General features: G+C 37.4%; 1 protein-coding gene across 5 annotated transcripts in view; it reads right to left on the bottom strand.

Moving 5' to 3' along the window:
- Positions 1 to 18,404, bottom strand: part of GRIK2 (glutamate ionotropic receptor kainate type subunit 2) — a 672,268-nt gene that overhangs the window by 384,541 nt on the left and 269,323 nt on the right. For all 5 annotated transcript variants that reach the window (XM_056124992.1, XM_056124990.1, XM_056124987.1 and 2 more), the window contains one exon: positions 17,535 to 17,792. In XM_056124992.1, coding sequence (XP_055980967.1) covers positions 17,535 to 17,792 — 258 coding nt within the window. The remainder of the gene's footprint in view (positions 1 to 17,534; positions 17,793 to 18,404) is intronic.

The following is an 18,404-nucleotide window of genomic DNA, read 5'->3' as shown; positions in this document are numbered from 1 at the left end:
TTAATAAATGATCTACCTTACATAGAAAATTGATATGCTATAGAGCAATTGAAGTCTTATTAAAAGATGAATAATTATCAACAAATTGTAGAGATGCTTATGGACCTTGCACCAAGCTGTGCCATCCAGGGCACCCTGCGGGGGGGTGGGGGCGGGGGCGGTAAGCTTACCAACTGCCCAGAGTTCTGGCAGCTGAAAACTTCACAATTCAAAATCTATGCCATGGTCATGGCCAGACTCCACTGCTTAGGACAAGTCTCAAGCAGAAATTGATCTGGTTAAACAAGGATGCAGGTTTTGTGATCAAAATCTCCAGCTCTCACAGAATTGGGGATGGGCTACCTCCACCCATCTCCCTGTTCTTCCAGAATCCTGGAAGTCATGCCCATGAACTGCCTCTGGGCCAAATAAGCTCTTTAAGTGGTCATGATCCAGAGACTCATAAATAAATCTTGAAAGAGATCAACAAGTTGCAGAGATACTTCTGGACCCCACACCAGACTGTGTTATCAGGGGCACCCAAAGTCACTATCCAGTTAAAAACTTAACTCCAGGTGTATCAATACATTCAAAAATTTTGAATTCCTGGAGCACGTGGTGGCATTTGTGGTGTTTCTTGTCATCTCTAACTCTACATCACTGATGAAGAAGAAGTAGCACAACACATTGCATTGGACATAAAGTAAAAGGCAACCAATCTTGATTAAAATAATATAAACACACAAAGCTTAACAAGTAACAACATTCTAATAATCTCTTGTAAAGGGCTTAATGTCTCCATGGTGAGATAAAATGATATTCACATACCTTCTTCCAAGGAAATATTTTTAATAATTTTTAGCAAATTATAAGAAGTAATCACTCGATCACTTGATCACTTGATCCCCCGTTATTCATCAATTTACTTGAGCGGGTTCCAGTAACGACTCCACTTATCCCTGTTGCGTGCTAGTGTAGCCCAATGGCATCTGTTCATTCTAGGAACATGGAGAGCCTCAAACCGATCATTCAGGGTCTTGACGAAGAAGTCTGACCATCTTGTAGGTGGGCGTCCATGCGATCTTTTGACGTTCCGTGGAATCCAGTCAGTAATGGCTCTAGTCCAGCGGTTGTCTGTAAACCCATTATGTGTCCAGACCATCTGATTTTTGATGCCTTGGCAAATGAGACAGCGTCCCTGATTCTTGAGCATTGACGGAGTTCAGAACTCCGGATTCTATCTCTCATTTGAGTGAATCATGATATTCCAAGCATACCTCTTTCGATTCCTCTTTGAGAGACCTGAATAGCGTTCTCATCCTGTTTTCGTAGGGCCCAGGTCTCTGAGGCATATGTTAATGCAGGAAGAACAGTGGAATCGAAGAGATGTGCTCGTAGCTGGAGGTTCTTTGTCCTCTTAGTTATTTCTTCAATGCTCTTGAAGGCATTCCAAGTCGCTCTCTTCCTCCTGTGCAATTCAGGTGCCAGGCCACTCATCATGTTGATTTCTCGACCTAGGTATATATAACTGTTGCATTCAGAGATGGTGGATCCGTTGAGAGCAAATGGAGCGTCTGGAACGAGGCTGTTTCTCATAAACATTGTCTTCGTAAGATTCAGCTGTAGTCCGACCTTTCCACACTCACGGTCGAAGTCGGTCAGCATTTTTGCCACTTGGCTGATGTTTGGTGTTATTAGAATGATGTCATCAGCAAAGTGGAGGTGGTGTAGTTGCCGACCATCTATCTTCACTCCCATTCTTTCCCATTCCAGTCATCGCATGATGTGCTCAAGGGTGACACTGAAGAGTTTTGGTGAAATGGTATCACCCTGCTGAACCCCTCTCTTGACATCGATGATTACTTCTTTGTAGAATGGTGAGATCCTGGTAGTGAATCCGTAATAGAGCTCATGAAGGATCTTGATGTATTGAGTTTGTATGCCCTGATTGGCTAGGGCTTCTATGACTGCTTCTGTCTCAACAGAATCAAAGGCCTTCTTTAAATCAATGAATGTTAGACAGAACAGCATCTTGAACTCCTGAGAAACCTCAATGAGCTTAGTAATCGTGTGGATATGGTTGATGCTACTGAATCCTTTTCAGAATCTGGCTTGTTCACATGGTTGTCCTTCATCTATTGTTCTGCTAATCCTATTCAGGATGACTTGTGTGAACAGTTTGTAGATGACAGACAATAGGCAAATTGGGCGATAGTTGCCAATGTCGTGGATGTCTCCTTCTTGTATAGTAGTACAGTCCTGCTGGTTTTCCATTGGGATGGAAGCTTGCATTCAGACAGGTAGCGTGTGAAAAGCCGAGCCAATGTATTAATGAGTACTGATGGTAAGTCCTTCAGGTGTTCAGGTCTGATCTTGTTTGGGCCAGGTGCTCTTTGTTTCTTTACCGACAAGATGGCATGTTGGAAGGGAGAACATTGGGAATGACATATTCATCATGCGGAATGTGGTATGTGGGCAAGTGGACGTGGCTATTAAAGAGATCTGAGTAGAAGTCATGAATAATCTTCTCCATTGCCCTTCTGGAAGATGTGATAGATCCATCAGGATGTCGGAGGGCAGTCATCTTGGTCTTGTAGTTGGTGAAGGACAGGTGGGCATTACAATGCTTTTCCCAGCTTCTGCCGCATCTACCAGCACCACTGCTCTCCTGTCTTTGAGGTAATCCTTTATGGCTTCTCTGCATTGTTTTGCCAGCTTGGACATTCGCTTGCAGTTGCCTGAGGCATGTGCCAAGCCACGTTGGCGAATAAGTTCAAGAGTGTTCGAAGAAAGATGGTTTTTTGATATATCTCGGCATCCCTCGCACAATCATGGAGGTGCTGAATCATTCGATCGTATTCCTCATCAATGTTGTCAATGATGGCATCTTCCCATGTTGTCGCAACAGAGCCAAAGAGCTCCCAGTTGGTGGTCATTCTGAGAGTTCTCTTCTTAAACTTTGCATTCTTTTTTCCTCATTCTGTGAGGAAGAATTTTGCATGAAAGAGATGGTGGTCCGATCCCGTTTGGAATTTTGGGACAACAGCAACATCGGTTAGGTAAAACCGCCGATTGAATATGATGTAGTCTATTTCATTGTGGAACCGTCCACTGGGAGACTCCCATGTCCAACGTTTAGATTCAGCCTTTTGGAACTGTGAGTTACCATGGAAGGTCTTGGTTGACATGATGAACTCAGACAGTCTGTCACCCTGTTTGTTCCATTCTAGGACATGGGTCCCGATGTGGAGTTCATCAGCTGATCTTCTTGGTCCTATCTTGGCATTAAAATCACCGACAATGATATTGTAGAAGGTGTGATCTTCTTTATAGAATTTCTCCAGCTCCATGTAGAACTTTTTAATTTCTCTTTCACCATAATTAGATGTTGGTGCATAGACAACAAAGATAGAAACTGCCAGCAGTGAGCCACATCTATTCAAGTGTAATCGTCTGATTCGGTTTGTTAGGCATTCAAATGAATCAATGTTTATGGCTAAGTTTGTGTTGGCAAGGATACCGACACCACCGACGGCTCTTTTGTCACATGTTCCAAGGAACAGCTCTTCTCCAGTGTTGAAAACAGCATGATGTGTTTGATGTCTTCTCGTTTCAGTCAGACCAATGATGCCGTACTTGATCTTTCTCACTTGTACCATCAGGTCTTCAATGGATGCATCAGATGCCAGTGTACGTGCATTAAAAGTACAGACAATCATTTTTGTCTTTCTTCATTTTGGCAGCCTATTTCTGCCTTGGGATTTTATCAGCCTCTCCTTCCACATAAGAAGTAATATTAAATAAATTATTCAAGGCCTGTTATAAGGGCAGGCTTGAGAGGTGGTAGGGAACATAGGAAATAATGGTAGTGGGAGGGTGCATTGGTGGTGGGATTTGTGTTGGAATATTGAATGCAATATATCATGAACAGCTCTATAAAAATAAATTTAAAAAACAATAAAAAGATGAATAATTTTATTTTAGGGACTTTTCTGTGTTATATAATTACTAGGTAATTACTACTAGGTAATGAGACTGTGTGGAAATATCTCCACTTTTATGGTTGTTGTTAAGATTTCTGGTGGGGTCATATACACTTGGTTATTGTATTTGTACATAATTTTTTGCACTGTGTTAGCAATTATATACTTAGTTTCTGGCACAAAGGATGAGAAGTAGCAGTTCCTCTAGGATTTCACTGAGCTTGTGAGTAATGCTAGGAATCAAACACACAATCTCATGCTTGGAAGGCTTACTAAGCCATATTCCATACCCTACAGTTATTTTAAAGAATGACTTTAAAGTAAAATAACATTACAGTTCTGAATAAAAGAATGAAATACACACACACACACACACACACACACACACACACACACACATATATATATATATATCAAATGGCAAATACCACAAAAATTGTCTTGTCATGAAATTCATGAACTCATTCTTCTCTTATTATTATTTCTTTCTTGTTTTTTTGGTTGAAATTCTTTATTTCAAGAGTCTGCATGTTTCATTTTTTCTGATCATTATAGTCTTAGAGCTCCATCCTATGTATTCTACACACTTACTCAGATTTGTTGTCCTTAGCTTTGTTGTCTCCACTAAACATACAAATTTGGTGGCATGTAATATACATATTTCATTTTGTTATAGTTTATCTACATGGAGCTGGAGAAGTTCTATAAAGAAGACCACACCTTCTAAAAGATCATTGGTGGTGATTTTAATGCCAAGATAGGACCGAGAAGATAAGTCGAAGAACTCCACATCGGTACCCATGACCTACAATGGAATGAACAGGGTGAGAGACTATCTGAGTTCATCATGTGGACCAAGACCATCCATGGTAACTCACAGTTCCAGAAGGCCAAATCTAAAGTTTGGACATAGGAGTCTCCTGATGAATGGTTCCACAACAAAATTGACCACATCATATTCAATCAAGGGTTTTGCCTGATCAATATTGCTGTTGACCCAAAATTCCAAAAGGGATCAGACCACTGTCTCCTTTGTGCAAAATTCCACTTCATAGAGTGGGGAGAAAGGGCTGCAAAGTTTAAGAAGAAAATTCCCAGAACAACCATAAACTGGGGCTCTTTGGCACTACTGCTGCAACATGGGAAGATGCCATCATTGACAACATTGACTACGAATACGATAGACTGGTTCAGCACCTCCATGATTGTGCGAGGAACGCCGAGAGAGAGATACCCACAAAAAGATGCCTGTCTTCGAAAATTCTTGAGCTCATTCACCAACGTGGCTTGGTGCAAGCCTCAGGCAACCGCAAGCGAATGTCTGAGCTCGCAAAGCAGTGCAGAGAAGCAATCAAGGAAGACCTCAGATAGAGAAGAGCAGCAGTGCTAGCAGATGCAGCAGAAGCTGGGAAAAGCATTTGTAATGCCCGCCTGTCCTTCTCCAACTACAAGACCAAGATGAGTGCCCTCTGATGTCCTGACGGATCTCTCACATCTTCCAGAAGGGTAATGGAGAAAATCATCCATGACTTCTACTCAGATCTCTTCGTTAGCCACGTCCACCTGCTCACATACCAAATTCTGCAGGATGGATATGTCTTTCCCAGTGTTCTCCCTTCTGAAATCTGACATGGAATTTTGTCAGTAAAGAAGAGAACAGCACTAGGCCCAAACAAGGTCAGACCCGAACACCTGAAGAACCTACCGTCAGTACTCATCAATACACTGGCTCGGCTCTTCACTCGCTACCTGTCTGAATGTAAGTTTCCATACCTATGGAAAACTAGAAGGACTGTTCTACTGTACTAGATGGGAGATATCCACGACATTGGCAACTATTGCCATTACAACTGGATTCCACAGGATGTCAAAATATCGAATGGCCGCCCACCTATGAGATTGTCAGTCTTCTTCTTCAAGACCCTGAAAAATCAGTTTGAATCTCTTTGTGTTCTTGAACAATCGGTTTGAGTCTCTTCGTGTTCCTGGAGTGAGCAGACGCCATTGGGCTACACTAGCACGTGACAGGGATGGATGGAGATGTTACTGGTGCCCACTTGAGCAAATCAATGAGTAATGGGATGTCTAGTGATCAAGTGATAGTTTATCACATTATAGATTATTGCAAAGTTCACAAGTTAGATCCTTTTTGTTGCTTCCTTCACTCATATCTCCAGTAATAGCACAGAATTAACAAATGGTAATTTATTAATAATTAATCAAGAAGAGAATTATTAACTTATATAAATTCAACTCCAGGAAAATTAATTCATATTCATACGTTAAAAGACAGAAGGAACTATCTGAGCAGAACACATACTTGAGACTTAGTCTTACTGGCAAAATAAAACTAGTTTTTCAAAGAAAGTCATAGCACAAGAATTAACAGAAGAAATAACAAGAAAATAATGCCTAAGAGCTGTGAGTAATACTGAGAAATTTAAAATTGTTTTCCAGAGAACTGAAGACTCTTTGGTCTTAGGTTATAGCTTTAAGTCATGGGAATGATATCATCAGTCCATAATTTCAAAAAAGACTATTATATCTGTTTTAGATAAATGAGTTTAAGGAAGGCAAATGGAAGACATAATCCAGACTATTGAAGATGTTACTCAAGATAGACAGTGAGCATGAAGAATAGAGAAATATGGAATAAAGAATTAGAAGTATTAAGTAATATAGTGGGAATAAAATATGAACAAATAAAAATTCACAAAAATTACTATGGAGCTGATTCAGAAATACATGAAATAAACTAAAAAAAAAGCAAGATTTGAGATAAAAATAATGATTTTAGGTTTTGTCTTACTGGACGATAGTGCCAGTAATATATAGTCAAATAAAGGTTACCATTGGGTGCTTCTATTTCTAAATATGAAACTAGATAAAAACAACTGAAGATGCAAAGCACTATTAAGTCTATAGCATACAGATAGGATGCCATCGATTAGATGACATGTAATAGAGATAATGAAATAAACAGTAGAAACTAGATGACCTGAAGTAAAACTTAGATACTATCTTTTAAAAAATAGAAAATGGTTTTTATTAGTATGAAAATAAAAATGAATGGCTTAAAAAAACCCAAGATAGAATGATGACATAGAAGCCTTAGTAGGTTTATTTTTCCCCTGAAAATAAAGTGTTAAGATTTGCATGCTATCAGAGATAACAAGTACAAATCTTTCCCCCTCTGCTGTGTAGAGATGGAGGCAGATAACAACAAGACATGGCGGGGGGGGGGGGGGGGCTTGGGGGGGAATTATTGAACCAAAAAAATCAGTCATTATGTTCCAGATTTAAATTTAAGAAAATTAGGGTCTTTGGTCACCACAAGGGAATTTTCTCACTTTATGACCATTATTTTCTTTTTTTTTTGCAAGGGTGATTACTACATTTCATTGAGGTCCAGTACAAGACATACCCATTCTATTTCTTAGACCCACATATGCACTTATTTATGGTAGTATAGTGTGTTGAATGGAAATTTTATTTAGTTATTGGCATACAATCCAGAGTTTTAAAAATTTAGAGAATTAATTATATAAACTTCAGTCTAACGCTCTCCCAACTGAGCTATTTCAGGGACATTTTTTTGGGGGTACTCCAAAGGTGCTCAGCAGTCACTTCCAAGTGCCAATGCAGTGACCAGGTACTGAACTCCTTGCTTCCTCTAGAAAGTATGCACACTGGTTTTTTTGTGTAATCTCCCCAGTTCCTCTATGAGTATATTTTAAATATTCATTATCATCTAATCAGAACCCAAGTAATTCTATTTCAATTTCTTTATGCTTGCTAAATGGGTATAAAAAACTATCTTTTCAAGCAAAATCAACTTTGTGGAAACATGAACACACCAAGCTATGTAATCAACTATATCCAAATAATTAGGTTTAACTCATAATTGCTAATTGTATTTGCACTCGGAATTAAAAAACTTGAAGCTTTATACTTAGAATGTATAACGTATAATCATCTTAGATCCAAATTATCCTACTCCCCGAAATAAAATTTAAATTATTCATTTATATGTTTTACAACAGAAAAATTGCTATATTATGATAAAGTTAGTTTTCCAGAAATTTATGTATTTTTTCATGTTAGCTTATTCTATTGAACTGTTTCATGATATCTCATTTAAACACTGGCCCAAGATAAATAAGCTAAAATTGTTCTCTCCATTTTATTAAACTAATTCTAAAATACAGATAATCTAGAGCATAATCTATAAATACTTCATCCAAGTTAATAAAGTCAGTAATGAATGTTTACCTGTTTTTGCTTAGGATAAAGCTATGACCATTTTTATTATTCTCATAGGACAAATTTCCCAGTCAATTTATTAAACATAGTACCTTAAGTTGACTATCTTAATTCATTGATTAAAAATTCACATTCTCTCACCTAAATATTTCATGTCTATATTCACTTGTGCGAGAGCCTACTTATGAATAAAATTCTAAATTTTCTTGTATTCAAATCCTACTTTTGGGTCAATTTTCTTAATATTTTCTTTTGAAACAAAGAAGGAACAATTAGCAGAGTTAAATGTCAGTAGGATTATTCTATGCCTATGTTAAATTTTAAATTTTGACATGTATTCATTATAACTTTAAAGAACAAGTCTTCCTGTCCCTTCTTTCAAATTCTTTCTTCTTTTTTCCCTTTTTCAGTAAAGGTAGCACTGAGTAGTGACACAAACCAAAACCTTGATGAAATTTCTGTCTTCCCTATCTCCATGACTTCTTACATTTATTTATTTTATTACTTTATTCAATTTCCTGGGCTGAGATCTCCAAGCCTACTTGAATCAGGGCTGAGCATCCTCCACCCAGATACTCCATCTTCCAGTAGGCAGGGGTCACACCCACCAACTGACCCCCTGGCGCCATGTAATCCCATCAATGGCCAAGACCCAGAGACAACAAAACCCAGCTCCTGGAAGAGAACAGCACAGTCTCCTGCCCCCGTGCCTGGCTGTCCTCACCGGGGTCCCTTGTAGGGGGGCGGGTTGAGTTTCCCTCCCCACCCCGAGGAGAACTCCAGCAGTCGAAGATCTCCAGAACCAGCCACATCCATGCTGAGACCACACTCCACATGCATGAAGGTATCTGCAGAGGAACAAAGGCATGCGGGTCCTGGGGCTGAGATCTCCAAGCCTGCTCAGATCGGGGCTGAGCATCCTCCACCCATATCCATCTTCCACTAGGCAGGAGTCACACCCACCAGCTGACCCTCTGGCGCTGTGTAATCCCATCAACGGCCAAAACCCAGAGACTACAAAACCCAGCTCCTGGAAGCACGTGGCCGCATTTGCAGCCGTGAGACATCTTATTATCTCATTCTTACTTTGGACAACCTGGCAGGCTACCGAATGTAACCTGCCCACACGGCAGAGTCTGGCAAACTCCCCATGGCATACCCAATATGCCAAATACCAGTAACAATAATGGGTCTCATTCTCCTAACCCTGAAAGAGCCTTGAATATGGCACTTTAAAATCTCAGGGCTAGGACGAAGGAGATGTTACTGGTGCCTGCTCGAGGCAATCGACAAACAACAGGATGATTGTGATCATGATCATGATCATGATAGCCTTATTTTAAAATAATCTCCAAATTACAATCATAGAGGCCTTACTAAAAATTACTTTCATGCATGGTTTTCTTAAAATAACAAAATAAACCATATAAAAACAACTAACATAATTATATTAAACACAGTAGGTTATGTAGTTGATCAAATAATATCAGAATAACCATGTACTTGCTAGATTAAAAGCAGGATTAATAATAAGTCTCTTTTAATAAAATATACAGTAAGAAATTAATGGCACCAGCAAGTGGCATTTATACTATTATGAGTCTTATGTTCTCACTCTGTATTTTATGAAACGAAGCACTTGACTTTTTTTTATAAATTCTCTAAATTCTCCGAATTATCTATTATCTTCAATTTGCAAGTGCATCAAGTAACATTTTTAAAAGTTAAGTAACTTGCTGAAAAACATTCAGGATGTTCTGATATCAATGGTCATAGTATATGTCATAGCGCACTCTATTGAATAGTTCCTTTCTCTAAGTCCTTCCCTGAATTCCAAGAAAAGGAGCTAAATCAATATATGGTTACCTCTTAGGCATTGAATGATGGTTTGAAACCAATATCACATTATTCAAAACATAACTGGTATTGCTACAACTATGTATATTCCAGAGAAAGGAGTCAGAAAGAGAAGAAAGGGCAGAGTATTTAGTATAAAGTTATTTGTGATTTTTCTTAAGCATAAGAAAAATTCTATTGGGACTGGAGCAACAGTACAGCGCGTAGGGCATTTGCCTTGCACATGGCCAACCCAGGTTTAATTACCAGCATCCCATATTGTCCCCTGAGTACCTCCAGGAGTGATTCCTGAGTGCAAAGCCAGGAGTAACCCCTATGCATCACCAGGTGTGACTAAAAAGCAAATAAATAAATAAATAAAAGGAAAATTATCTTAAGCAACTTCCAATGTACACACATGTTGTTCTCTTCTTTGACAGTTTAAATACTTCCACTTGCCCTTCATGATAACTTCATTATGATTTCACCTTTTACAAACTCTCCCTTTCCTTAACCAGGTACCTTTAAAATCTTCTCTTTATCTGTTACAATATTGTTTTCATGTCTCTATTTGCACTTTTTGTACTTCAAAATAACTTTGTGCCTATAAGTTCTCTCTTCTTCACTCTAAGTACACAAGAGAGTCAAAGTTTCATCTATTGCAATGTCCCTTGTGATTAATGCACCATCTGGTATATAGGAGATACTTGGTAAATGATTTTTAAGTAAGCAAGTGAATATATGCATGTTTAACTGGAGTTCCAGGAGCTCTAAGCACAATTGCCTCTAACTTATTTATAAAAGTTTTGAAATGATAGTTGGAGCAATAGCAGAGCGGTAGGGCATTTGCCTTGCATGCAGCCAACATGGCCGACTCGAGTTCGATTCCTCCGCCCCTCTCGGAGAGCCCGGCAAGCTACTGAGAGTATCTCGCCGGCACGGCAGAGCCTGGCAAGCTCCCCGTGACGTATTCGATATGCCAAACACAGTAACAACAAAGTCTCACAATGGAGACGTTACTGGGCCTGTTTGAGAAACTCGATGAACAACGGGAGGACAGTGCCAGTGCCAGAACAAATCATGTCCCTTTTCTAAAAGTTACTAATTCTATTTTCTTGTATAAAGTAAAATAGCAAAATACTATCTACCCTAAAATGACCCTAGGCAGATAACATACAACATTAGCATTTCCGGGTCTGGAATAAGAATACAGCAGGTACAGACTAGCTCTGCATGTGGCTGACCCAGGTTCAATCTCTGATACCCCAGATGGCTCCTGAGCACTACCAGGAGTGATATCTGAATGCAAAGCCTGGTATGCCCCCACAAAAAATTAGCATCTTAACAGCTATGACTGTATCCATACTATCATTTATGCATACTAATTTTTAATTATTTATTAAAATAGTTCCGGGTGTCTACAAGATCTCAGTTCTGGTTTTAAACAAGTAAGCAGCCTTAGGATCATTTCAGATAAGTGTTTGATCCAGAAATATATAATCAAGAAAAGTCATTCAGAATTTTATGAACATCCTCAAGATAATACCATATTGTTATGAATTTATATTTGGGAAGCCCAACCCAGATTTTAAAGCTGGGGTCAAGCAAGGCTTTCTTTGAGACATATAAACTAGATGGTATGCATCAATCTGTATATGCAACTGAGCAAATGCATGTGAATATGCATTTAGTGGACAGGAAGACTGAGGGAGAATAAGAATTTTCCAGGTTAACAGAATAGTATTGTTACTATCTGAAGGGATGCTTAATGACCCAATTTGAAAGACACAATTCAGGGATTTAGATTTTAATAGCATGACAAATAAACAGAAAAAGGATCATGTCAGATTTCATAAGGCTTGAAAACAGTTTTTGCCTTTATATAGGGTGCAATGAGAATCCATTAGGAAGTTGACAGCAGGATTATTTTTCTAAAATAATATTCTTACTGTAGTTATATATATTTGATTAGTACATCCCTGCTTGAAGAAGAGAGGTAAGTTATGAGACCGTTAATAATAATTCAGGTGATAAATGATAATGGCTTTGACATTAAAAGTGGTAGAAAGAATGGAAGAAATGAGTAGATATAAGATCAAAGGGTTGTTAAATTGGCAATGTTTAAAACTTGATAATGGGACTGAAAAGAGAAGGAAATATGGAAGAAGTTCTCATTTTTGCATTGGGTTGCTGGGGCAAAATGTCAGTCACTGTAAGAAGAAACAATTCACAGGGTAATAACTTGTTTCCGTTATGACTCAGAACTGTTTGGATGATTAAGCAAAAGACTTTATTTATAGAAACTATACTGTGTTTAGTGCTTTATAGATATTTTTTCAGGTTATTTCCATTTCCTTCTTTTTTTATTTTTCCCTCTAAATTCGACCAGTAATTTAGTAGCAAGACTTGGACTAGACTCCCAGGCATTGTTTACCAGTCCAGAATTCTTTGTAATACACTGCTGATCTATAAACAAATATGAAACATGGGAATTTTAAAGCAAATATTCACAACTTATCTTGGAATTGCTTATGAGCTGACAGCTACCCAACTTATTTTTAGTTTATATTTAAAATGAATCATATGTTGCAAAATGACTGACAGAAACACAGCTTTGTTTTTGAAGCCAATTCTTTCCCATCATTTTTGGACATCATTCAGAGCTATAACAGACTTTCAGGGTGTTTAAAAGCATTCATCCACGACAACAACAAATGCTAATTATCATAAAAAATAAACAGCTCCTGTTAACATCATTCTAAGAACTTCTCCTACTCCAGCACTATATTTCATCTATCATCCCATCTGCTGGGAGGTGGGAACAAAGACTGGATGAAAGTATAATTACCATGTATCAAACTGGACAACACAACAAAACAGAAATGAATATAGATGGGAAGAATAGCATACATAATAAATAAATCTGGAAAGGGGAGAAAGGAAATGTAAATAAAATAGCACAATGTGTCCTGCAGTAAATAGCAGATACATAACTCCATAATGGAGTTAACAGTGTTTATCTTGTGATTTCTTTTTCCATTTCAGTTCAAAGTGTTAGTTATAGTCATCTTTCTTCCCACATCAATATTTTGTTCATTTTAAATGTTTATAACCAAACTGTTAAATTCTATCAAAAAAATTCTACCTTGAGACTAAAAATATATACCAAAAGACAAAACGAGTCTAAATTTATGTGTATAAATATATAAGGGTATAAATAATGTATGAATATTTTTCAAAGGGTGTCATTTATCCTAGTTTTTTATACAATGAGAAAATTAGGAACAGCTAAATTCTCAAAAGCACATTTAATTAAAAGGCAGTACAAGTAGCAATTACTAAAGTAACTAGCACATCAATATAGAAATCATGAATAATCACATATTCCTAAATAGAAACAAGAAGCTCAAAAAGAGTATACAACTTTATTTTACTAGTGAATACTCACAGCTCTCATTATTCCAGGCATATAGCAGATGTCAAGTTATATATGTTTAAGTTAACCTTGCATTAAAAGAGTACTAATATGTCTTATTTCCTCAGAAAAAAATTAAGGTGCGTTTATTCTACAAATAATTCTGAAATGATTTCCAATTAATATGAATACTTACCTGATCAAGGACACAGGATATGCACTTATCTATGTTATACTAATCAGGAATGGTAAATCTATGTTAAGTAGTGATTTTAAATTATTTGAATAAAGTTAATCTATAAATCTATTAAAATTATGTGTATCTTATTAATTTATATCTTTTATATCTATTTATACTGTGATTAGTTTTGAAACAATAAGAAGTAAAATAATGACACAGATGATATACTTAATATACATACATATGTGTATATATATATGTATGAGTGTGTGTATATATGTATATGAGTGTATATGTGCATAAAGGTTGGTATGTGTGTGCCATATGCTATATGCATAGGCATATCCCACCCACCCACACGACAGAGTCTGGCAAGCGACCCGTGGTGTATTGGATATGCCTAAAACAGTAACAACAAGTCTCAAATGGAGATGTCACTGGTGGCCGCTCGAGAAAATCAATGAACAACAGGAGGACAGTGCTACAGTGCTACAGTACAGCATTCACTTTAATTGTTTCATCAGGGAACAAAAAAGTAAGTAACCCATAGACTTTCAATGGTTATAGATTAATATTTCTGATTTTGAGCATCTAAAAATATTTGGAGAAATTTTTGACTAAAGATATTGTGAACCCAGTGAAACTATCATCATAACACTTGCTATTTGCTGACATACAGAACTTTACTAAAGGCAAAAATGTAATTCTTGAGAAAAAAATCATAATACAACAAACATAATAGGTCCGCTTTGAACTTCAATATACTTAAAACATAATCAGATTTTTAATACTACTTTTATAGCCAAAAGTTATTTAGAAACATTTTGCCATTTTAATCAGAAAAGATAAATCAGTTTATTATGTATTTGAAGGCACTTATATGCTTTCAGATTGACTTGTCCAATCCTATATTAGTCTCCTGTTTTCTGAAGGTATTTCCTATCTGTCAATGTAAAGATAGTTTGTATTACTGAGAAATAGATTAATTTCTGCACATAGTTCTAAATACTGTATGCACAGACAAATTGTGTTTCTGGTTTACATTGAGAGAATTTAAATTCAAATTAATTTCAAAACTGATATAAACATCAAGTTTCAGTAAAATGTCCTAAAATAAGATAGTTCTTTTTCTCTTTCCTTTTCTCTGTTGTGTTTGGGGGTGTTTTGGGAGGGTCACATTTAGGGTGCTAAGAGATACTCCTAGCTTTGCAGTCAGGAATTACTTGCAGTAATATTTACTCCTAGAGATACTCCTAGCTTTGCAGTCATATTTACTTGACTTAAACTTCAGTTGCCCTTAGTTCCTAGCACCCCAAAAGCAGGGTCGTAAGGAAGGGACTTGGATGGACCCAGGGCAAGCTATAAACTATACTGACATAAAAATGGGACAGGATAAGTGACATAAAACTTGGCAGGGCTTCTGGAACCAGATGAGATGCTGGGGGTTGAACCTAGATCAGCCACATGCAAAACAAGTGCCCTACCAGTTATACTATCTCTTCATCACCAGAATAGGATCACTTTGCATTCTAATTTATTTATTTGCTTATTTTTAGGGGGGATGTCCCGGAAATACCTGAAGGTCCCAATACTACTCATAGTAATTCTGGCAATTTCGTACAGCTTGGCCTGTTAGTTTGGGGCCACTAGTGCCACACCCAAGATTCTAGTGTAGAGTGCCAAGGAAGGAAGACAGGATATAAAGTATGTGCTCCAATATTCTATCTACCTGTCTCTTGCATCCTAATTTAAAGCTCATAGTAACACCATTAATAAGCATTTTACTGTCAAATTCCTTATATCACTTTTCAAGGTAAATTTCCAATATAATTTTTAAGGGAAATTTACTTTCAAGTATTTCTCTACAAGCATTTTTAAAACTGATATAGCGAGATTACCACTTATGTGCAAAAGCAGTAACGTGCATTAAAGAAAAATAGCACAAACGACTTCTAGTCAGTAAATACTCATTAAAATATCACTGAAAATATTGAAATAAGCACTTAGTAAAGATAACGTTGGTTTGTCCTTTCTCCTTCACCCATTCTCCTCCAAGGCAAGAAGCTTAGGTTTACTGAGTAACACATCACAATACTCCCTAAGCACTCCCACTTCCTCTGTATTCATCTTTAACTTCTCCTTTGTGCTTTGCTTCACCTATCTGTTAATAACTCATTCCCCTTAAATCAGAACCTGTGACTTGTAAAGTCAGATCTTTCAGAGACCTGGATTTTGTATTTGTAAGTGAAATATTGCTTTTCTCTTTCCCTTATGTCCTTTGCATAGTTTACTTTAGAGCAATGTTCTTTTTTGTATAGGCATAGGAAGACAGATAATACTATGCGCTTATAACTTGAGAGTTAATTGACTCTGAATGTTTACTGCTGTGCATCTGTCATATTTACTTGACTTAAACTTCAGTTGCCCTTAGTTCCTAGCACCCCAAAAGAAGGGTCGTAAGGAAGGGACTTGGATGGACCCAGGGCAAGCTGTAAACTATACTGACATAAAAATGGGACAGGATAAGTGACATAAAACTTATAAAAAGTTAAGAGCACGGTCATGGACAAATACCATCATAATCCAAAAAGAACTGACTGGACAACATCCCTGCAGGGATTAGGAAGTACCAATCTGGTCTGAGGACTGTATTCTGGGATCTAAAGCAAGATGTCCCCAGGTGAGCCACCCTATAAAATTAATATATCTCTTACTATGTCCATACAAAATGGCTAGAAATATTGTTAAGAAGTAAATTTAAGATGATTTCCAAAAGGAAAGGAGAAGTATATCTTTCGATGAAATTCCACCCTTGAGTAGATCTCTAAGCAGGAGGAGATTTTTGTCTTAGTAGACCTTCTTAGGAAGGAAGGGCTTCCGCATGTTGATTGTGCTATCTCACCTATGTGTAATTGTTACCACAAGCACTTGATGCTTATTCTCTATAACTAAGGCTGTGAGAGTGAACTGGGGAGAAGGAATATGGGCAGTGAGTGAGACTGGGACAAGGCGGAGGAAGACTAGATTGGAACAAAAACAGCAACTGATCACCAATCAACCTGGCCCTCGTTTCCTCCTTTTTTCGTCTATTATCATGGGTCATCCGGGGTGAGAAAGAGGCCTGAGAACCGAAAGCACATGGCGAGAATCCACACATATTTTGTGAATACACACTTAGTACTTCTGAATCCACACTTTCTCTGATACTTAAACAGTTCCAAAAATTCAGTATTATAATGGCTATTAGACTATTTAAATTTGAGGACATTCTTAAGCACTAACAGACTATACAGATATAAAAGTTTTTAATCTTATACACCATCTTTGTGCATGAAAGAACCTAGAAAAATGTTCTATCAAAATTCTAAGTTCCTTGGGCTGGAGGGATAGTAAAGCAGACAAGACACCTGATTTACATGCAATTGAGCAAGGTTTAATCCTGAAGTGATTACAACCAGAAGTGATCCCTGAGCTCAGAGTGAAAAGCAAGCTCTGAGCACTCCTGGGTGTGACTCTCAAATGCAAACAAACAAATTCTAAATGTTTTTATTTGCTTAAAAGCCAATCATGAAGCTTCACTTTGAGAAACTATCCTAAATTTTTTTTTGATAAATCTGTCCCGTGCCATTGCTTTCATCAAATAGTTTATTTTATAGTAATTGATCCTTCACTGTAAAATATTAATTTACAAATATAGAGAAAAAATTGTTTAATCATAAGAACATAGTATATCAATGTAGCGATTTTTATTACAAAAGTCTTTCTATATAATAACTTAATTTTAAAAGGGACTATAGTAAGAATCACAAATAAGCTTCAGTTAATTATCTAATGTTAAGGCAAAGCCTCAAAGAAAACAGATTTATGTTTTTCTTACCAGTGCTGTCATCATACACCACTGTGACAGTTTTCCACTTGAAGAACTGCACCAAATCCAAAATGGCGCGGCTGAGGGAAGAGAAATCTGGGTAGAGACTGACATAGAAGGAATCTTTATTATCTGACACCTGGTGCTTCCAGCGGGTCTGTATGTGGGGAACGCCCAGAGCATTACAGATGGACTGCACAGCATTTGCCGAAGAGCTGTGTGAGGGTCCGAAGATGGCAGCCACTCCAAGAGACAGCTGATCACAGGCTGTGGAAGAGATACACAGTGTCAATGGTGAAAGGACAGATGTCTGAGTGTCAACAGGAACTGCAGTGTCATCCTCAACCCAGAAGGCATGCTTGAATGTAGTTTGGAGTTCTCTTCTTTGTTGTTTTCAATACAAAAATCCATATTTAACTACCTTTGCGTTTTATCGAGTGTGGGAATTTTCAGTTTTCTATAAGGGAAGCACTTTGCTCAGACAACTGTAGTTCAAGATTCAAATAATTCTACAAATAATACCAAGAAAAAGAAGAAAGGAGGGAAGAAGAACACAATTCTAAAGTTTAGGAGGGAATTGTTTATTTAAAAAAAATAGTTCCTATTAGGTCATTAGAGTAATGGTAATCCTTTCCAAACTCACCAGTCATCATCAATCTGTTTCTTAAACAGGAGGCAGGTGGTTTCCTCTCTTCATCTAATAAGTCACTATCACAGACAGCTAAGTATTTTTACACAGGACATAAGTTAAGCTGTGCATGCCACCACTCATATAAGACCCGAGAGAGGATATTTCATATGGATTGTTTCTACTGGGTTAACATTATCTGTTTATTCATTCAAAAAAGAAGTGAACTTTCTTTGTTCCTATGCATTCAT

Source organism: Sorex fumeus, unplaced genomic scaffold (genome assembly GCF_029834395.1).
Source record: "Sorex fumeus unplaced genomic scaffold, SorFum_2.1 ptg000054l, whole genome shotgun sequence".
Classification (NCBI taxonomy): domain Eukaryota; kingdom Metazoa; phylum Chordata; class Mammalia; order Eulipotyphla; family Soricidae; genus Sorex; species Sorex fumeus.
This window is presented reverse-complemented; position numbering and strand designations above follow the sequence as displayed.